At 37.5% G+C, this 23,070-nt stretch overlaps 1 protein-coding gene and 1 pseudogene across 2 annotated transcripts in view; both read right to left on the bottom strand.

Moving 5' to 3' along the window:
- LOC101300820 overlaps positions 1-12,445 on the bottom strand; it is a 19,914-nt pseudogene extending 7,469 nt beyond the window's left edge. Inside the window, exons 1-12 of the transcript XR_184595.1 lie at positions 11,889-12,445; positions 11,318-11,793; positions 11,057-11,198; positions 10,904-10,975; positions 10,708-10,774; positions 10,537-10,616; positions 9,778-9,969; positions 9,432-9,648; positions 9,214-9,340; positions 9,077-9,139; positions 8,806-8,995; positions 8,273-8,666 (exon numbers count right to left, since the gene is read on the bottom strand). The product of XR_184595.1 is annotated as an uncharacterized LOC101300820 (transcript). The remainder of the gene's footprint in view (positions 1-8,272; positions 8,667-8,805; positions 8,996-9,076; positions 9,140-9,213; positions 9,341-9,431; positions 9,649-9,777; positions 9,970-10,536; positions 10,617-10,707; positions 10,775-10,903; positions 10,976-11,056; positions 11,199-11,317; positions 11,794-11,888) is intronic.
- Positions 12,446-13,773: 1,328 nt separating this feature from the next.
- Positions 13,774-18,539, bottom strand: LOC101300533 (probable LRR receptor-like protein kinase At1g51890-like). Its single transcript, XM_004298519.1, is given in 13 exon segments — positions 13,774-14,185; positions 14,613-14,802; positions 14,922-14,984; positions 15,107-15,176; positions 15,179-15,241; positions 15,332-15,555; positions 16,485-16,549; positions 16,641-16,712; positions 16,828-16,899; positions 16,980-17,121; positions 17,226-17,704; positions 17,808-18,348; positions 18,458-18,539. Coding segments are annotated over 13 exon segments (2,475 nt in total).
- Positions 18,540-23,070: the final 4,531 nt, after the last annotated feature.

Raw genomic sequence — 23,070 nt, 5'->3', positions numbered from 1 at the left:
ATATATATATATATATTGTTCTAGGATATTCTGTATCTTTCTAGATATTCTTTATGTGTGCCTTGGCCTTATGCCAATAGGATATGTAGTTAGACTAGATCTATGTATTCATATCCTTACCATATTAGTATTGTGTAATTCCCTATATAAAGGGCTCATATCAATGAATAAGATGATGATTCTCTTGCTATCTCTTTGTCTCTACACTTTATCCTTTATCATGTTATCATGCACTTTGTTCTAACCCTAGAGCCAATAGCCCACCATTTATTTTCCAAAACCCTAAAATCGGGCAGCCATGTTTTTCCCGATTTCTGACCAAAATTCCGACTGCCCTCTGCCGGAATTTTATATCCCCAGAAAGTTGTCTTCGTCCCGGATCCAACACCGCTGGCCTCACCCTGAGAACCGGCCGGAAAGTCTCCGAACCGGCCGCCGGAAGATTCCAGACCGCCGCCGATACCGACCACCGGTTCACCACCTTCCCTTGCTCCGATCAACCTGAATTTGTGAAAGCAGCTTCCTCATCTAGAGCTGCTCGTCGTGTCAGATTTTCAGCCCCAAATTCGAAGTAGAAGTAGGCGAAACGTTGTTTCTCCTCTCGGCAGCCTCTAGAAATCAAAGATTTTAAGATTGCTCGTCTTCCAAGGAAAACCAGAAAGGTTCCCAACCCTCGGTCGAAGCCTGCAATCGACTCAAACTCATCAGAGCTCCTATAAACGCAGTTTATTTTACAAACTAATAAGTAAGCTTTAATATTACAGTTATTTACTTTGGAATAACTCGGAGGGATAAAATCTTTTCTCCCTTCTCCATCTCCATTCTATGCTTGGGATTTTGTGTGTGCAGGTACCAAAAATCCTGGAATTTTATTCGCGGGTCAAGAGTGTGTTATCAACTCTTGTTTCCTTGTCCGGGTTGTGTATGATCAACCCCGACCTATCACCGGATTGTGTATGATCAACCCCGACCTATCACCGGATTGTGTTTAATCAATCCGAGGCCTTTTTCCGAATTGTGTTTGATCAATTCGCGGCTTTTCCGGATTGTGTGTGAGCAATCCGAAGGACAAACCATTAAAAGCATTGTTTGTGACCTCTATCGAGTCTCATAACAGCTTGGTTTTGTATGCAAGAGCAATGTAACATTCTGCTCCTTTGAGTTTTGACGTACTAGATGCCTAAGGCGGATCTTCGCTTGGTATCTGTGGAACCTTTCATTGGAAAGGATTAAAACCACATGTTTTGACCCCCAGGCTAACAAGCCTAGATGCCGAGATTTCACATCTTATGCGCTCAAAATCTTTGAAGCGCCACATCGACAAAAGCCTTTAATGACAATCTATGCAAAAAGTAATGACCACAAAGTACTGTGGAATGCACTCATGGAGTGTTTCTTGAAACGTTCATATAACTCTACTTGTTGAGTTATTAGTCAAGTGAATTGCTTACCACCTTAATTGACTACATATTGTCGATGATCTTTTATGGCATCATGATCCATAATCTTTAGCGGATTCGATCATCATCAAGTTCTCTAGGTCCTCCAAGTTAGTTTGGAATTACCAATGAGACTTGATTTTGATCATACAAACGAGAATTGTATATACGCTAATGTGATAAACTTATTTGGGATTATCCCCTAATGTGGAGACAACAATATGGGTCACGGCAACGGCAGAAAACGTCGTGCCGATGTCTAGAAAAGAGGGGGAGGTGTCGCCGGCTCTAATAGCGACACTCCCGGTCTAGACACAATTTTGTCAAAACTACTCACGTCAGCTCATGACAATGCAACCGTTGTAGATCTTCGGATCACTGGTTCAAAATTGTCCAACTCCTTCAAATTGTGAATGCATACAAAAAGGTATGGAAAATCAATATGAGGACAAGAACGTCATCCTCATGATCGCGAATTTCAAAGATTCAGATCCTGCTCTAGCTACCCATGACTTTGACGTCATCGGCTAGACATTGATTTTCATTCCAAGCTATATGTACTAAGGCGTTGTATCGACATCCTTCGTCTATTTGATACCTCGATGTACTCACATTAGCAATAATAAATGCCTTGAGAATTTTTTCGAAGTTATGAAACTATTCTCCTCTTATGGTTTGTATTGATTTATAAACAAGATGTACATTTTTACATCGTCCTTAGAAGCATGACATGTTTACAATCTACATGGTTAGATTGCGCCGTTTTGGTCTCTTCCAAGTGAAGATGACACACGGCCTTGCATCCTCAAGAAGGATCGCTAATGTGTTTCCGATTAAGTCTTCTACCCTTTAGCGGATTTTCCATCATCAATTGTTCAACTAGGCTCATCCAAGCTTAGTGTGATGTCTTAGAATTGTTCGAAATTAAGGAGATAATGGTTTCAAGTGTGCCTCGTACTACCGGCCCTCCTCCATGGATATGCCTAGTCATACTGACTTGGAGTTACTGAAAGCTTTTGATTTTGGATCCCCCTACGCTATTAAACTAATTGTTGTCTTGCAAAAGACGTTGAAGACTTATCAAAACCAGAAAATTATCATCATGATCGAATCCTCTAGGTCCTCTGAGTTAGTTTATGTTCATGTCAGGGAGTTTTTGCTAACTAGTCATGGAGTTTACGATCTTAGAACGACTGAAAGGACCTGGTTTTGATCATACACGCGTCACTTTTGGCTAAGGTAAAAGCCTACACGCCACCTGCAAGCTTCACAGCTTCGCACATACCAATTCTGCGAAAAACAGCAATTTGTCCCTTCTAGATAGTCAACTTCGTTTGAGCTTTGTGAACAACAACGGACGAACCAGACAGTGAGCTTTATATCATTGGAAAGCTCTACGAGTCTAGTTTTCAAAACTTTTTGCGGTTTTCCATATCTAGTTTAACGAAGAAGTTATGGCTGTTTTAGTACGCAAAGATCATTATACGCTGAAATTTTTATGCACTCTCGGGATTGTAGCTTTTCGTAGCTTTTTTTCAATCCTTCTAAATGGTTCAGACTTGAACTATTAACTCGCCTATCTACTCCTTGTAGGTATGTCTCATTGAGACATTGAGTGCTTCGCAGATAGTGGAACTATCCACAACATTCTAAGGAACCGGCAACTATTTTTGGATTTTATGCCTTTGTAAATCTCTTGTGACTACAATGATTGAATCATACCGGTCATTCTGGGACGTGGTTTAGCTTTAATCTTGATGCCTCATGGCACCATGATCAATGTTACAGATACCCTCTATGCATTGAGAGGCAATCGAACCATATTGAGCTTTAAAGACATTCCTGCTAATAGTTTTCATTTGAAAACACATTGTGAGAATGAACAAGAATTCTTTTGTGTATTACACCTTCTCATGAATGCGGACTGAAGCACATCTTGGAGAAATTCATGAGTCAATCTAGTGGACTATATGTCACTACGATTCGAATATATTCGAATATCGAATCCCATGTTGTCACCAAACATGATATTTAGGACACCGACTCATATAGGCTTTGGTTTGACCAAATTGGTCAACCTGGAAGAGATATAATGGTTCAGATTTTGAGAAATTCTCATGGACATCCATTCTTCCGCTCAAAACGAAGACATTCGAGATCTAGCATCACCATGAAGCATGGTGGTGACCCGGGGGACATTGACGTCACCCGAACACGATTCCAACTTCCTGGAGGTTTTCCGGTCAATTCCTCAAGCAATTGAGGTGCACCGGCCTTCCCTCGATGTCGCATTGGCCCCCTGTAATTCTCATTACTCGTTTTGAAAGCCTATTCTTTAGCTAAATTAGGAGTGAGACCCTCCTACGCTAAATAACACAAAAGTGAACATTCTATTCTTACATCAAACTATGTAGATAGATACAACCAACTTGCGGACACCTTTTTATGTTTTATGGTGTTGGTTGAAGTGGTAACACACTGGTCACGTGTTACACTGTTATCTACTGCTTATGCTGCTTATACTTCTACGGGCTCACTACCTATTATTTAAAGAAGTTTATCGGGATGTAAGTTGAAGTGTCCTGTACCCCATGTTGACATGCAATACGGTCTCACCGAGGCTATGACCAAGCAACTTTAGCTTGTCTCTTGAACATTATTGATGCGCACCAATCTTTCTATTGCGTCTTGGGGCTATGTAATATTTGCATGCAGTTTTACTATTCATCTACGACCCACCATCATTGAATATTTTTATACTACAGCTCGTGACTGTGTACCAGGATTGCAATCCTTGAGCTCAAATAAGATTGAAACGGATCTCCAATCCTTGAGCTCGGCTAAATGTTATTTCTAGGTGCCAAATCGAATTGCCACTACGTACAATGATGGGTCATTTGAGATGAAGAAGTACTTAGGTTGGATATGAACCTCCACCTATAAATCTGCATATGTAGAAACCTTGTTAGGGGATCTCATTCACAGCTAAATTGCAGATTGTCACTTTGATGAGACAATATTCCCACCGTTAAAGGGAGATAAGAATACAAGTGTTTAAGTGGAACAACGTGAATTGTCGTGGTTTGTCCCCACTAAGTCTCATCTTGATCCCAAATGCTTAAAGTGTTAAAGTGACGAGATCACATGCTGCAAATATGTCTGCAAGGATTGATGTCCTATCAAGAGGACGACATGGCGCGGCGCGACCAAAATGAGTTGGTCTTGACGCCATCAACATAGATGGTGATATGGTGACATCATATAGTGGCAAAATTGGTGTCACAAGGCCGTGTGGCTCCCTAAAAGGAGGGAGGCCCTTAAATTCGATATTTTCTTGCACTAGGAAGAAAGCGAGCTTGGCACAACCTGATCCATTGATCAGTGATACTCAAATCCGTCTCATGAAGTCTGAATTGTGATTATCATTGGGGGATGCCTCAATGTCAAATTCAATCCATATAGAGATCTCTACAAGTATTACACTAGTGTACATGAGGACGTGGGATAATGAGTCTATTATCGAACCACCTTTCGTTGATGGATATCAACTTAGTTGATTGGCCTAATGGAAAGATGCGATCCAGCATTAACAAAGAGATAGGTCCTTAGGCAGGTGATGCCGACACCGCAAGCTAAACCCTATCAACTATACCTTTGTTAGATAGTGTTGTGAGAACAAGAGCTTAGACTCACCTTATGGTGTAAGGTCTCACTAACACGCACTGAGATCGATTACGATGAGATATGCTCTCATAATGGATGTCATTGAACTCCACTACTTTGTCAGTTTGGTAATTTCCAAATAATTGAACATGCAGCCTATGAATGTGGTCATAATAACATCTCTATGGGATCAGAGATATACATGAAGGTCTTAAACAGACTTCATTCATCTGAATCAAGTGGCTCGAAACCACAAGAGCATGCGTTTGCTAAATGTATTGAAACGCACATGGACTCTACTTGATTTGGAAGGGATATGGTGAATTTTGCCTTTGCGTGTTCATTCCTGATTTACATAGACTCTTGATGGATTAAGAGATGTCAATATGTATCAACATCCGAAGAAAAAGATCTTGAGAAGACACGGTCTCGATAAGGCACTCGATGACTATATTGATGATGATTTTCCATCAATCGGCTTAGGAACTTTATAACTAGTGAGGCCCATATATACTCCCATGATTAGTCAAGGTCTTTGCTCTAAAGAGAGATCCGTTGTTTTGTCTAAAGCAAGATGACAAATATGTGTTAAGAGATGGAGTTCCCATCTAAATCTAAGTACAATAAGACGCATCAATGTACTCAACACAATACGAAAGACTTGACATCTCATTCGCTATGAAAAGTTGTAAAGCTAAGTGTAGCTATGCGCCCACGCAACGCCAATGTAATGACAGTAACTATTTTTTCAATACTTAATGGTATGAAAGGTTGAGGCTTATTCTATCCCTACATAAGAAAGACACATCAAAAGCGAAATCAGAATCTGCAAAGTTTTGTTGGTCAACTTCCACGGGACCTACATGAAATCTCACTCACTGGAAAATGGTGAAATTGGTACCATTGGAAAGATCTATGTGTCTACTTTCCAGGGACACCAACTATTTGATCATACCTATCATATTGACTGAGTTATGGCCATTTTCATAAAGTAGGACGAATCTGTCCGAGAATCTGATTTTGGCAAAACAGTCAACTTCGACGGGACTTTGTGAATAGCTCCTGATGAACCAGAACGTGTGTAATATATGGTTGGAAAGCTAAATGAGTCTAGTTTCCAAAACCATTTACGGTTCGTTCATATGTATTTCCTAGAGAAAGTTACGATTGTTCTAGTAACTGAAGGTTATGCTGAGCGGAAATCTGATTTTCTGCACGAACTTATGTTTTGAGTTCACAAGCGGCCTTCTCCTCAAGATCTAAGTGTAAAAGATTATTTGAGGACAATGCGGCATGATTTAGTTAATCATTGCCCAATGCCACATTTGAAGACATGTTACAGAGCATTGACATGCTAAGTTGTTGAAACTTCTGTGATTAGTAAAAATCAGGAAGAGCCCTATGATTGATGTAAAGATCAAGGGGAGGTGCAAACTTTAGGGGGAGTCTAACACATACATACATGTCACTATCAAATGTGAAGGGTGCGTTGTACTCTTTTTCTCCTACGATCAAGGTTCAGTTTTTCTCCCACAGGGTTTTTGTGACTTGGCGAGGCAACAGATCAGCACCATCGGCATATCAGCGCGCGGCACAAGGGGAAGTGTTCTAGGATATTCTGTATCTTTTTAGATATTCTTTATGTGTGCCTTGGCCTTATGCCAATAGGATATGTAATTAGACTAGATCTATGTATTCATATCCTTACCATATTGGTATTGTGTAATTCCTTATATAAATGGCTCATATCAATGAATAAGATGATGATTCTCTTGCTATCTCTTTGTCTCTACACTTCTTCCTTCATCATATATATATATATATATATATATATATATATATTATCTCTACATTTTTAAAGTTTGCGGATATATGCTATATATCTACCATTGACTAAAACTATAGAATAAATTAATATAAATTTAGAGACAAAATAACGAATGAAATGTTTTAAATTTTTTCATCACATTTCCATATATTCAAGTTTCTAGAGCTAGGGACTATTTTGTGCCGATTGATCATGTTAAAACGTTTTTTTCCCCTCTAAATCGCCAATATGTGGTCGAGATTTATACTCGGTCAATGTTGATGGGATCAATCTTACCTTGTCTTTAGATCGATTTTCAACCTTAAGCTGTTACCAACTGACGACTTGTGATGATTTTCTCATTTCAATATTAGCATAAACTTTGCCTTGTCATGATGTGTTTTTGGGGTACGTACGTAGCTCCTTTGGGTTTGATGCTGAGCTGATCTTAAACTCATGTTCCCCTGTTATGTAGTAAGATTGTACGAGTTGAACATTTTATGGCACAACAAACTTTCCGATTTGTGCAGAACTATCGGGCGGAGTGGCGGACAGTACTTCACATTTATTTCATTTTCTCACGAAGTATATTTCTGCAACTGAAATAGCTAAATTTGTGCACATCAGAGGTCCGATTAATTTATTGGCCTCGAACTTCCAAATGCATGCTATGGCTAGATGAGTATGGATAATTGATCGTTGTCCTTTTGGCAGGGTGCATGTCTTAGCTAGCTGTGATGAATGGATGGATGGCCGGACAGTTAAGAATGGATGGTTGATCAGAAACTCCTGTAACAAATTGAAGGATGATATTGATTGGGAGATGGAGGCACTACATGCAGATTGCAGAAGTGCTACTTGTAAGTGAAGATGGTTAAAGGCTTCCTCGTTCTTGTTGCCCATGTATGTTAATTTTCTCAAAAGTGTTGAAGAGATATATATGCATTTGATTTTTATAGATCTCCAATTTTGTGCGTCAAAAGGTGAATTGTTGTTCAGGTACGTGATCAAACCTCCATTAAGGGCCACATCAGTCGAAGGTGACTTCTTGTAATGACGAACATGCAAGCATTTATGCAAATTAATAATTTTGAAATAGGTGCAATCCCTCCATGCCTTTTTTTTTTTTAAATTAACACAGCTTGAATTCAACTGAGAAACCAGATACGAATTTTGAATTTTGATCGATGAGTAAGGGGGTGGTCACAGACCTTACCCTGCTAAGGACTTGAAAAAAAAAATTACTAACTAATCGGCAGAACCTGATGAGTAGCCCTATAGACTTCAACATGATCGATATGCAACCTGATTACCTTCCCGATAAAGATTAGACGAATTAAGTCCTTATAACTGAGGGATGTACTCTGATCGACTCGTTCTGAGACAATCTCTCAGTGGAATGTCCTAGATCAGTTTCATTTCTTGTCTGCTTTGTTCGAGCCAGTTCGATTGCCAAACACTCCTTCAGTTCCATCACTACCTGACTCATCATTGGCCTTTTGATGGGGTCTGGAGATATACATGCCATTGCTATCTCCAAAACTTGCCACACACAGTTAGGACTGAAATTTCTCTCCAGTCTTGGCTCAACAACACTGTAAATGTCTCCTTGTGCAAGCATGGAAGCAACCCAGTGACTAATGTGAATTCTCTCAACAGTTCCCCATATAACAGGTCGGCTTGTGATAATTTCCAACAGCACAATCCCAAAGCTATAAACATCACTTTTCTCATTTAACCTGCTTGTTAGGTAGTACCTGCAGCAAAACCAAACCATGCAACACGAATCACAATGATTTCACTAATTACAACGTTGGTTTGAAGTTTGAAAAATAAAGATTAATTTGAACACTAATGATGGTCAGTCAAATAGAATTAATATCAAGTAGTACTCACTCAGGGTCAAGGTACCTGGGAGTACCAGCGATACCAGTTGTTATATGAGTTACAAGGTCTGTATGGAAAATTCTGGATAGGCCAAAATCAGCTACTTTGGCTTGGAAATTTTCACTCAGCAAGATGTTTGCTGATTTCACATCCCTGTGAATTATAGGTGGCTTACAACCATTATGCAGATACTCCAATCCTACATTTCAAAATTCATCACAAAACAGTCTACAAATCAAGAGGTAAAACATGGACCAAAATATATCATCACGTTGCTAACCTTGTGCAGCATCTACTGCTATCCGAAGTCTATCTTCCCAACCCAAAATAGTGGAACTGTCATCTAAATCCATAGAAAGTATATATAATTAAGAAATGCTGAATGTCAGTACTAAATAAATTCAAATGCAGCCAAACCTGAAAGATGTTCTTGTAAGTTTCCATTGGCCATATACTCGTAGACGAGCCCTATATTGGATTCCTCATTGCAATATCCAACAAGGCTGGTCAAGTTTGTGTGATGAACTCTCATCAGAAGATTAACCTGTAATTAAAGAGGCAACAATCACAACAGGTTAATTGTTTGTATACTGTTGAGCTCACAAAGATTGCGTTTCGTTATTTGATAAACCTGCCTCTGCATGAAATTCTTGCAAACCTTGAACTGATGATGGCGAAAGCATCTTAATGGCTACTTGAGTTTTGTCTATGTAACCATGATAAACTGTTCCAAATCCACCTTTCCCAAGAGTCCTTTTCAAGTTGTTGGTGAATTTCAGGATCTCAGAATGCGTAAATTGTCGTTTAGTTGACTCCAATGATCCTAACTCAGTTTTGGATTTTGCATCTGTACTTTCCAAATATTAAGTCAAGCTTAATCAGAATCCATGCTTTCACCTTTTCAGAGAAATCCGTTTTTTATTAATCAGCAAAAGAAATTAAAAGACACATATTAGAACTGAAAGCACTGATGAAAATGACCATCCTTTCATTATCTATGAAGTCTTACCATGTTTCTTTTTCCTTCTTAAACCCCACAAGATAGCTGTTATAGTTAATAAGAAGATTGACACTCCAGCAATTGACAGAACTACCGGAGTTAAGAACTTTGGCTTCTTCTTTTCCATCTTCGTGCAAGAAACAAGTCCAGATACATTTGGATTTTGGCACAAACTACAACAAAATGGTTGAAGGAAACTGTTATAAGATTTTGATCAATTATTATTACCACTAGTATATTCCCAGCAGTCATCAGAAAAGATTACATAGAAAATCCTGAAATAAATTTGTTCACTGAATTTGGCCTCTAGACTCATATTTTCTCATTGAACTCTGGTGATCATTTCAAATAGGAGAAAGAACCAGTATAATTCATCGAAGTTGAAAGAAGAGATCATGAAATGGAACCAAAGATTTTGACAGTACTAATGAGCACAGAAAAATGAGCTAATCTTATATTCTCCTTGTCATTGTGCAATGAAGTACACAACGTTAATACAAAAGACTCGACTATGAGTACCATGAGGACTCTAAATATAGAAACTGTATATAATTCCCAATATATACTAGTACAGTTTACATGAACAAATACAAAAGAAATTTAAAGCTCATTAAAAGACTGGTGTGGCGTTTATGACTCTATGTTAATGAATTAAAATTTCAACAAGCGATTAGGGGAGTTGATGAAAAACTTTAGAAGTCGTGGACTTGTGGTTTTCTAAGAACAAGAGGAAACCACACCTTAATGTTAGTGAACCATCATTCATTCTTTCAATCAGTCCAACTGGAACCAAGCCTTTGAGATTGTTGTTCTCCAAGTTCTGCAAAGGGAAATTATTCTCACCAGTCACCAGACTATATATCTAACTAAGGGTTTTCAATTTAAATACAATACCAAATAGCTTACAGGACTTTTAAATTTGACAGTTGAGATAAAAATTCTGGAACAGGTCCGGTTAAGTTGTTATTCGACAAATCCCTGAAATGAGTAGTTCAACAGGTTCAGAAAAGCCTCTGTGAATGAATTACTGGTGAAATAAAAAAATACCTCGTCATTAGTTTGGTAATTCATTAATCTTGACAGACAGTGAGACAAGAAAAAACTTACAAAGTCTGTAGCATTGTAAGATCGGACATAGAAAGATCAATCTCCCCTGTTAGTCCACTTGAGGACAAGTTCCTGACATGTTCCGAAGTTTAATAAGACATATGTAAATGTAGAATGATAATCAGTAAGTTAATTGTATGAAAAAATTCTCACAAGGATATGATTCTTAGGGCCTGATCACTTTTCAGATAGCTACAGTTCAGACCTTGCCATGAGTAAACTTGGGGGGCACAAGGATCTCCTTGCCAGTTTCTTCTGATTTTATAAAATGACTTGAGTTGTGTGATTGCAACAACTAATATTTATGCATGTGAACAGACAAAATTTACATCAAATTATGTTGAGGGTAAAACATAAAATTAGTAATCTCAACTTATGAAAGCTAGCATAAGGAATTAGAATTCATTTACTTACCATCTCCTTGACTTGTAACCGGTTCTATGAATTTTTTCACCTTATAAAGCTCAAAAGCATTGAGGATGGGTGGAAGGGTGGAGTTCTCGACCTTGAAGATTGAAAAGTTTTGTCCTCCACTCATTGCTTTACTTCTGTAACTAGTAGATGGGTACATGTACCCCAATTCAAATGGGTCATTATACATCTTCCCATTTTTAGTAATGTATAGCCATCTAGATTGGTTTGGTTGGAGCTTTTCAACTTCTGCGAAATGCATGAATATATGATATTCTGCATTTTGCTCAGTAGGCTGCCAAGAAAAATTCAAGGACTCATTTACATTTTTTGGCTTGACAGCAGTACTCATAACAATAGATGGTAATTCGACTATGTTCTGATTGAGAGGGTCGATTGTGGATGAAGTATTTAATTGTTCCCAATCGTCAAGGCTTTCGTAGAAATACCAGAAGCGATCATGAATATCCTCTGGATACCTAATATAGATATTTCATCAGTACATACATATAGCATGTCAAATCAAAATATTCATGAATTGCAAACAGGTAAGTTATGTAATATTAATAGCTACCTGTATCCTCTCTTATTAGCAATTAGACCTGTGTCATATCGCCATTCAAGCGCCAACGATCCCACTTCTGCTTCATAAGATTCATTATTTAAAGGCCTCAGCTCTATCCCTGATATAAATGGAACCCCGGAGCCAGTGTTCACCAGACAAACTTGTACATCTGAGACTCCATCAGGTACAAAATGTATAAGCTCCTTGTTTATGTCTGTGGATGCATAATCAAAACTCACTGAATCCCACAAATTAGCACCAAAATGTAGTTCAAATTCAGGTGATTTATCTTGACCATCATAGTTCCCATAAAAGAAACATGCTCGGATCAAATACTTGGTGCAACTTGTAACGTTTATTTTGTAGCAGTTCCTTGTCCCTTCAGGAAACAACCTTAGAGACTCGTATGGCTGCTGCTTTGTATCTCTGTATTCAGGATGTACCAACTTAATTTCACCAGTGTCAATGAAGTTGGCATCTGAAGTATAGTTGATGCCGGTTGTCCTTTCAATATAGCTTAAATTTTCTGCCGGCAGTCCACAATCTATGCTAATGAAGCCTGACATATGGATGAGATCTGTATGTGTTATCTATAGGAGATTACGAGAGGCCTGGCATTGGCCTGTATGTTTACAAATGCATGTATATCTATAGTTCTATATCTATACTTCAAAGTTACGTTGATTACTAACATTTTCCTTATAACAGGGAACTCATACCTGATTGATCCTGGGCATGAACAAGGAGCTTCAGGTTGAGAGGAAAACCACCAAGCAGTACTAAAACTGCGAAGACCAACGAATTCATCAATGTCCCCCACATCCTTGACTACACTTGGTGAAAAACAAGAAGTAAATGAAGTAAGAGCTATATATATATGTATATATGGTCAGTGGATACTGTATCAGTATATAGAAGCAAGTTTTTCCGACTCACGTCTATATGCATTTCGTCACACTGGCCACGATGGTGTTTACTCATGTCATAGAAACCAGAGTACATTTCCAAATCAAAAGGAATTTATATTGAGGAAAGATCAGTGAGCAATAGTCACAATCAAGGTACAGATCCCACATTTGACAGAGTCTGGATTGGAACTACAGACTGTGTACAGCAAAGTCAAGGTACGTACATACGTACATTCCTCCAGAAATACATAAAGAAACTCTGTGATATATCTAATTCATGATTGTGTTAGGTAATAGGCATATCATGATCTTTGGCCGATTGAAAAGCCAAATTAAGCAAGGAAACATTCCACACACAAGACATTTGACTTTGCTAGAATTGGAGAACATACAGTTTGCTACAAAGTTGTCAAGCTAGCTGAAGAACTTTATAAGCAACTTGATATGAAATAATAACGAAAGCATATCAGAATTCCCTAAATTATACACCAAGTTGCAATCCTATTTCTAATGCTATAGTTTAATGTTTAGTTAGTACTTAGTAGAGTCAGATCAATACATGGTGCTGTCCTTCAGTTGAAGAAGCAATGATCAAATCTTATTATCTTTTGCCAAAACAGTTGGGTATATAAAATTAAGCAGGAACGATCTAAGCAAGCCCCCTATAGATTTTGATAGTTTAAAATCTTGAGTTCATAATCCCTAATACCTAATCACACCTAATTGTACAAAGGCCTCTTTACGTAAAAACCCAACAATTAACTGGTGGTTAAATTGGGCCAAAATCTAGACAATGGTGAGCCATGTTTGTCACTGTTTAACAATGCCAACTAGAGGTTTACACTTTGATTAATAAACAAAATCCAGGTCTTCAAATACAAATGCAATGGCATATACAGATATAGACTAAAAATTTAGTCTCTGAATAAGTGCATATAACATTCACAGAACCATTAGTGCAAACCTCTGGTATTGCAAGATACATGCTACCTAACTGAGGGAGTTAGCGTAGCAATAGAATTGTTAGCCATGATCTCCATCGAAACTCTTGATTCAGTTTCATGGCTCTGCTTAGTTCGAGCCAGTTCTGTTGCCAAAGACTCCTTTAGTTCCACAATCACTTCACTCATCATTGGCCTCTTGATGGCATTTGAAGATACACAAGCCATAGCTATTTCTACAGCTTTCCAGACTGAGTTAGGATGGAAATTGTCCTTTAACCTTGAATCAACAATACTGAAAATATCTCCTTTCTCGAGCATGAAACCAACCCATTGGCTAAGGTGAATTCTCTCTTGTAGTTTTGATAAAACAGGTCGACTTGTGATGATCTCTAACAGCACAATCCCGAAGCTATAAACATCACTTTTCTCATTTAACCTACTTGATAGATAGTATCTACAAACCAAAACCATGAAACTCGTATCATATCTACCTAAAAGTGTTAAACAATCACTGTTTAATCATAAAAATGCATGCCCAAGGAAATACTTAGGTACAGCCCCTGGTCTACCTTCAAGCCAACAAATAACTAAGAAGTCCAGGTTTCAAACGCAGAGCCTTCTTCAACTAAGGCTTGCATACCATGTCAGACTATAATTCCAGCAATCTATCCAAAATTTTCACATACAAGGGATTGGATATCAAGATGACCAGTACAATATTTGCCAAACTATCTATTTTGACTTTTTAAGTCCTTCATTCTTCTTCATAACTTCATTACTCATCTTTTTCTAGTTGATTAATATGTGTTCCTCTAATGTTTCAATAACTGTAATGCTAAATATAATGGGTAAGCTATAAAGTATAAACAAAAAACGCTTACTCGGGATCAAGGTACCCTGGAGTGCCAGCAACAAGAGTTGATACATGACTGCCATCATTAGTTGGAAAAATTTTGGATAGGCCAAAATCTGATAGTTTAGCTTGAAGATATTCATTCAGCAAGATATTTGTCGACTTGATATCCCTGTGGATTATGGGCGGCTTGCAACCATAGTGCAAATATTCCAGTCCTACAAAATTCCATATACAATGGAGACATCATTTATCAACAAAGTCCATAAACAAAAGAAAACAAAAGAGAAGAAAAATGAGTATAAGTAAGGACAACGATGATCAATTACTTGCTGACCTTGTGCAGCATCTATTGCTATTCGTAACCGATCTTCCCAAGTCAAGATATTTGAACTGCTATCTACATCCACAAACATTGAAAATTTGAGAATTTTTTCTGTCTCAACTTACAAAGGAACCCCATATTAATACAAGATATTTGCAGCATACAAAATTTACTGAATAATTTCACTGAGCCCTAACCTGAAAGATGTTCTTGTAAGTTTCCATTGCACATGTAGTCGTAGACAAGGCCTACTCTAGTTCTCTAGTTTTATCATTACAGTATCCAGCTAGACTTGTCAAGTTTTTGTGATGAACCCTCATAAGAAGATCAACCTGCAATATCAGACCACAACACATTAGTTTGTTGTATTATATATAATAGCGTTAAAAAGATTTATGCATCAGTATTTTTGGCAAGCATGCCTCGGCATGAAATTGTTGAAACCCTTGAACTGCTGACGGCGAAAGCATCTTGATGGCCACTTGAGTCTTGTCTATGCCACCATGATAAACAGTTCCGAATCCACCTTTTCCAAGAATCCTTTCAAAATTGTTGGTAATCTTGAGTATCTCAGAGTAGGTAAATTTTCGTTTTGTCGATTCCATTGACCCCAATTGAACAGTGGCTTTCACATCTGTGTCATCTCCTGAGACCAACAAGTTTTATCAGCAGCTTATAAAGTCAAAACCAGCATCCTTCATCTTTTATTTTCCCTTGAATTCTGCTACAAAACTCTGCATTTGTACTAGTAAATAATAATTTATAGTTCTCTTTGAAAGTCATTTCTGATATGCTCCATAGAGGTTTGATGAAAATATGTTTTACTGTAACTGTGTTGTTTTACAACACATGTATATACATGACAACAGAGGTCACACACACTCACAACACAACCACATACATTTCACATACATATACATGTTTTGTGTACATTTTGAAGGATCAAAGCAACTAGATTGTTCTGTATAGAACAGGCACAACTCTTCTAGTAAAGAATCAGTAACAAATACAGCAATCAACCCTGTTTATTGAGATTGAATGTGTAATCTCAAAGTTATTTAAATTCAACAACCATAAGAGCACGTACTATTCCTCGACTAAAAGTTATTTGACTTTGTTTAACTGATTAATGACAGTATATGTTCGGAAGTCTAGCTTACCCAGTTGTCTTTTGCTTTTGAGGCCCCAGCAGATGATAGCTACCAAAATTGACAACAGGATTAAAATTCCGGATACCACTTTAAGAATAACGAAATTGTGCTTCTTCTTTAACTTGCAAGGAACGTGTCCAGATAGTTTTAGATTTTGGCACAAACTGACATCAAAATCGTTGATGACAATTGTAGTTAGATTATGATCAATTATAAAAGCCAGCTATAAATCCCCATGTTATAATTTAGGATGCAGATTTATATAACTCTTAACATTTTCGATCATTTTACAAAATCATGAGAGAAAAAAAAAAAAAAAAAACTTGACATTACAAATAGAAAACTGGCTCGTGACTATATCAATATAAGTTTTTGAAGTAGAAATTTAGGTTCATGTAAGTTGCATACCTTAGTGACGGCAAACCATCGTTCCTTTTCTCAATTAATCCTACTGGAACGGAGCCTGTAAGCTTGTTATTCACCAAGTTTCTACAAAAGTAAATAAAGTACTATGTCTTATCTATGGTTACCAGTTAAGGAGTTTTCCTCTGCCAAACTATATCACCAAATAATTTCTTACATGAAAATTAGATCTGGTAATTGAGACAAAAACTCTGGAATACTTCCTGTTAAGTTGTTGTTTGATAAATCCCTGAAATGAACAGATCACGTTTACAACTCATTATGACAAATTAAACTCTATCATTTCAGAATGTGCCTTCTCATTATTGGTAACTGCTCATTTGGACACATAAGGGCATACTTACAGAGTTTGTATCTTTGCCAGATTCGATATAGAGAGAGCGATCTCCCCTGTTAATCCATTCGAGGACAAGTTCCTATTTACATATTTCGTCACATCACCAAGACATTTGAAATGAAAATGAAAACACCAATAAGTTCACAAAGACAAACTTACAAGGTTGTAATTCGTCTTAGGGACTCGTAAGCATGATAGCTACAGTTTAGACCTTCCCATGAGTAAGCTTGAGGGGAACATGGATCTCCTTGCCAGTTTTTTCTAATTTTATAAGTTTCCTTGATGTTTGTGATTGCAACAACTAGTATTGTAAGACGGAAACAGAAAACCCCATCAAAATCACTCATTTGCCGAACTGGTGAGGCAATAATGGACAGAAATGAAAGCTTCTGTAAGAGAACTTACCATCTTCTTGGTCTGTATCCCGTTCTAGGAATTCTTTCACCTTATAAATCTCAAAAGCATTGAGTATGGGTGGAAGACTAGAGCTCTCAGCCTTCAAGATTGAAAAATTGTTTTGTAGTCCGCCAAAAGCTTTAGGGCTAGAAATAGTAGTTGTGTACAAGTAAGGAGGAGTAACTGGTCCATAAAAGTGCTCTCCATTCCTAGTGATGTTGAACTGTCTAGACTGGTTGGGTTCAAGCTTTTGAACTTCTGCAAAGTGCATGTATATATGATATTCTGCATTGCTATCATTAGAAGGCAACCAAGAAATATTCAAAGGATCATTTTCATCTCTCGGCGTGGTGGCAGTACTCATGACAACGGACGGTGGATTGTATTTATTGTGATAAGAAGAGTTAACGGGGAATGGTGTACTTAATTGTGCCTCAACGTCATTATATGCACGCGACCAGACACGATCAAAAGTATCAAATGGAAACCTGAAATGAAACACTGCCACATTATTTGATAAACAAACATAAATAATATCATATTATTCAAGGATCAAGAAACTTATGATTTTCTAGGAGTTCAAGGATTCACCTGTATCCTCTACGAGTATCCATTTGACCAGTGTCATATCGTGAAACAAGTTCCAAGGAACCCATTTGTGTTTGATAAGTCTCGTTAGGTAAAGGCCTTAGCTCTATAGCTGATATAAAAGGAATCCCAGAGCCTATGTCCACCAAACAAACATGAATGTACTTCCGCAAGGGGGTATGTATGAGCTCCTTCTTCTTGTCAGTTGATGCATCCTTAAACCTCACAGTATCCCACAAGTTAGCTCCAATATGTAGTTCGAATTCTGGTAGCTTATTATCACCATCATAATTTCCATAAAAGAAACTTGCTCGAATCAAATACTTCATTCCACTTGTGACATCTATTTTGTAGCAGTTCCTGATTCCTTCTGGGAATCTCCTAAGAGTCCAGTATGGCTGTGAATAGTTATTTCTTTGATTGGGCCAAACTAACTTACTTTCACCAGTGTCTATGAACCTTGCATCTGAAATGTACTTGATGCCTGAATTCACGTCAGTGTAGCTAACATTTTCAGCTATGCCACAATCAATGCTGATGAAGCCTGCAGACACATTTACTCTCTTAGCTTCTATATACTTCTATGAATGAAATCTCCAATCAAAAGAAATATAATAATTAGCATATCATTAATACACCATTGACATTTATACCTGTTTGATCTGTTTGATCTTGGGCATGAACAAGGAATATAAGACTAAAAGCAAAGAACAATTGCATGAATATCAATGACATAATTCTTGATAATACTTCAGGAAACATGTAGAGAGAAAGTTTATTTTAAAACAAATATCATGACTGGGGGAACTCTGCTTTTGGTGCCTACCATCACTTTATGAATGAGGAACACCATGGTCCATCTTCTAGAGTTTACTTTGACCACAAATCAACTCACTAGTCGGACTACCTAATGTTTCAATCACATGATATACAACCGCAATTGCAGCTAATTAAGCAAACAAGTCCATACGCCAAAACTAGTAGTGTAGGAACGTTGATCTTTCCATTTTTGGGTAATGTGAGCCAAAATAGATGTTGAGAATACAATATCTTGAACCATATATGATATATCAACTTCATAGTGATTCCTTAAAATCAAAAATTGGAGAGAACGAAAAAAAAAATTTGGGTTTTATTCCAAATAGCTTTTATACAAGATACAGTATGATTTCCTCAAAACTCATGAATTGTCGCTAACGTGTAAACTGAACTTCAATCCAATCAAACAAATTGGTAATCACTCCAAAATACCAATAGACTGCATTGCATATGACACAAAGGTCCATCCTACTTCCCTTTTTCTTGACAAAGACAAGAAGTTCAACTAGGATTTATGTCCTGTCCTGTGCCAAATTGGCTCATACACTACATCAATTACTTGTAGAAAACTTTACTCAAGTGAAAAATCCACAAGTGAACAAGATCCAAAGACGTAAAAATTAAGGCAAATGAGAACTACAAGTAACTACTAACTAATACAGCATACAGCCAAGTCAAGTCAAACGAAATAGCTGCTGCATCAATCAAGAATTAATGAGTTGGGTGGTCCACTGGTCCTGGTCCTAGTCAAGGTGGGAAATTTCTCCGAATTCTCATAGAACTAATGTTAACCCTAATGCTGGTCAAATTTCCACAATTTGCAGGAATTGTAATAGGACCAGTTTTGGCAGCAACACGGCTAATAATACGTTCAATAGGTCAACAGGTCAATACCAGATTAGCATCTTCTCCAGAAAACAATATTTCCTACATCTGGGAGGGAATTTCTTGAGCGTTAATTTGTATCTCCCATTATTTCATTAATAAACAGAGTTCAAACATAACCAACAAATAAATTTCATGAAGCCTGGCAGTTGCTGAGTTGGTGCCCCTATTCTCGAACATAACAGACAACCCAGTAATCAAAGTTTCAATCCTGAAAAACATAATACTTGAAACCTCATTCCTCTAGACCCAGAATCCGGAATCTCTAACCCTCTAAGAATTTTGTTTTGGCTTTGTGTAGGACAACTGCAAAACCCAAATAGATATTCCATCGACACAATTCAAATGAAGCCAAGTGAAAAAGACTGACCTTTGAGAGGTCAGAGGTTGAGTGATCTCCGAAAGCAAATGCGGGCATTATTTCAGAGGTTTCAAGCGAAGCATAAGACAGAGGAGCGTTGCTTACGGCTTCACTGGATGGAGTGCACGTTCGCCTTATTCTAGTAGCCGAAATGTTTGTGATCGGGTCGGTCCCATCTCGGTTCTCGAAAAGTAAAATAACCCACCCGAACCGAGTATCTAGGTGTTTGTTCTCGGCCTCGGTTCCATATTAAACTGTCAAAACTGAACCGATATCAAAACTAAGGATTAAAATCTCTATATATCCGATATATCCCTATATCATAATTTTGGGAGACATTATCATAATTTTCTTCATATGAAAAATTGTTCAATTCTACCACTGTAGAAGATTGTTCATACTTGAGACAATTACTCATCTCTCGAATATTTGTTGAATGTGATTTTTCTTTATGTGAATTTTTTTTACAGATATTTCTTTAATATATCAAAAATATATCTTAAATATCCTAAATATCAGAGATATTTCTTATATATCGGAGATAAATATCTTTAATATTTAACGGTATCAGAGAAATATCAGAGATATGGTAGAAGATAATAAGATATTTACCCTTTAGATATATCGGTCATTCGAAGAAAAAAAATATATCTATCAGATATATCGCAGAGATTTTAATCCTTGGTGCGGCATGCTTCTTGTGGAAAGTTGACCATTATTTAAGGAATTTTTAAGACTTAATTATATTATATATTATTTGACTATATATGAGAGCTCTTTTAGTGAGGACCTTAAGTTGAGAACTTTTTAGTTTATGGTTTAAAAAACATTTTTTATTATCACATCTTAACATCTAATCCGTTCAATTTTTAAGCCTATATAAATAGATTGGTCATACCAATTTTCAGTCAAATCGGTGATCGTTAAAGTAACAAACTAGATCAAATTAATGGACGAACCAAATCTGTCAAACATGAACCGTTAAAATTCATAATTGGTGAATCACACTTATGAATGTATTAACGATTTGGGTCAATTACATAGAAGTCTACTTGGAGACATTTTTTCTCATATAAGTCCACCTAAACATTTTTACCCACATAAGTCCACCCAAGCCTAAATAAAGTCTTATATTAGGTATTAAAGTTTAATAAAATTACAGACTGTCATCCAACCAAAAAATTAGATTTTCTCTCTTATATTTACAAAAATACCACTAATATAAAAGGTCAACAATCACAAATGGTCTCCGGTTGACTTCCGGCGAGGACTCCGGCCGACCTCCGATGAACTTTCCGGCCGACCTCCGGCGAATTTTTCGGCCAACCATTTGTGAGGATTCTAGCGACCACAAAAGCTACTATTACTGACAACAAAAGATACTATCGCCGACAAAGAAAGCTACTACCACTGACAACAAAAGATACTATCGATAACAAAAAAAATTGCTGCCACCAGCAAAGAAAACTATTACCGATAGGAACAAAAGCTACTACCACCAGACAAAAAAAACTACTACCATTGATAACAAAATATACTACTGATAGACAAAAAAAAAAGACAAAAAAAGCTACTGCCACTATTGATAGCAAAAAAGCTACTGCCACTAATAAAAAAGCTACTACAGATAGCAACAAAAGCTACTACCACCAGCAAAAAAAGCTACTACCATTGACAACAAAATATACTACTGATAGCAAAAAAAGCTACTGCCACCAGCTACTACCGATGGCAACGAAAGCTATTACCGCCAGCAAAAAAACTACTACCACTGACAACAAAATATACTACTGATAGCAAAAAAATTATTACCACCAGCAAAGAAAGCTACTACCGATGGCAACAAAGACTACTACCGTACCATTGACAACAAAATATACTACTCATAGCAAAAAAAACCTACTGCCACCAGCAAAGAAAGCTACTACCGCCAGCAAAAAAAGACTACTACCACTGACAACAAAATATACTACTGATAGCAAAAAAAGCTACTGTCACCAGCAAAGAAAGCTACTACCGATAGCAACAAAAACTACTACCGTCAGTAAAAAAAGCTACTACCACTAACAACAAAATATACCACTGACAACAAAATATACTACTGAGAGCAAAAAAAGCTACTACCACAAGCAAAGAAAACTACTACCATTAGCAATAAAAGCTATTACTGCCAGCAAAAATGCTACTATTGCCACCAACAAAAAATACTACAGTCAGCAACAAAATATACTACCACCAGCAGCCAAAACTACTATTGCCACCAATAAAAGCTACTACCATAACCCACAAAATATACTACAACCACCAACAAAAATACTATCTAAGTAATACAAAATCTACTCGATCTGTCAAAATATACTACCACAATGACAAAAATGTACTACAACTGTGTTGAAAATATACTACACTCTAAGACCTTTACAAATTTGAAATTTTGATTGCATTCATCTCATACACTATCGGAACACGATCACATTATTTCTCTTCCACTAAATTTCTATCGAATGAAGAGCAACATCAACACAAAACATCACTCTACTCTTTGTTTACAATTTCTCAAAACCAAAGAAAATAGACTCCAGCCAAATTACAAACGCATCTTACCATGCAATGGACTCAAACACTATACAAGCTACCAAGGAAAACTATCAAATATATATGGAGAAATCTGAGGGCAGATAATCGATGTAGGACCGGAGCCGACCTCCAGCCAACCTCCGGCAGACCGCTTCTGAACACTGAAAATTGAAACCCTAAGATGACGTCTTCGCCGTCGACGGTGGATCTGCCACCATGAAGGTCAACGACGATATGGGGAGAAAGATCTGGTAGATCTACTAAGGCGCAGAAGATCTCTACTTTAGTAGAGGAGGCGCGTGACTAGTCGGGCGCCGAGCAGGAGGTGGACGATGTCGTTGTCGTAATCAGTTGGATCTTGTAGATGCGATCGAGGCCGAAGAAAAGGTCGTCGAGGCATCGTTGACGGTCGATCCAAATTCCAGCGTCATCGTCAGAAATAAAATCGAGGATGATAGAAAATCGTCGTCGAGGTGGTGGTGGCTTCGTCCTAGCGACAGCGTCAAAATCAAAGGTGGAAGAATGGAGAGAGAGAGAGAGAGAGAGAGAGAGAGAGAGAGAGAGAGAGAGAGAGAGAGAGAGAGAGAGAGAGAGAGAGAGAGAGAGAGAGAGAGAGAGAGAGAG

The sequence above is a fragment of the Fragaria vesca genome, linkage group LG4 (assembly GCF_000184155.1).
Source record: "Fragaria vesca subsp. vesca linkage group LG4, FraVesHawaii_1.0, whole genome shotgun sequence".
Lineage (NCBI taxonomy): Eukaryota > Viridiplantae > Streptophyta > Magnoliopsida > Rosales > Rosaceae > Fragaria > Fragaria vesca.
Note: the sequence above shows the minus strand (reverse complement) of the source record. Positions and strands in the feature narration are given on the sequence as shown.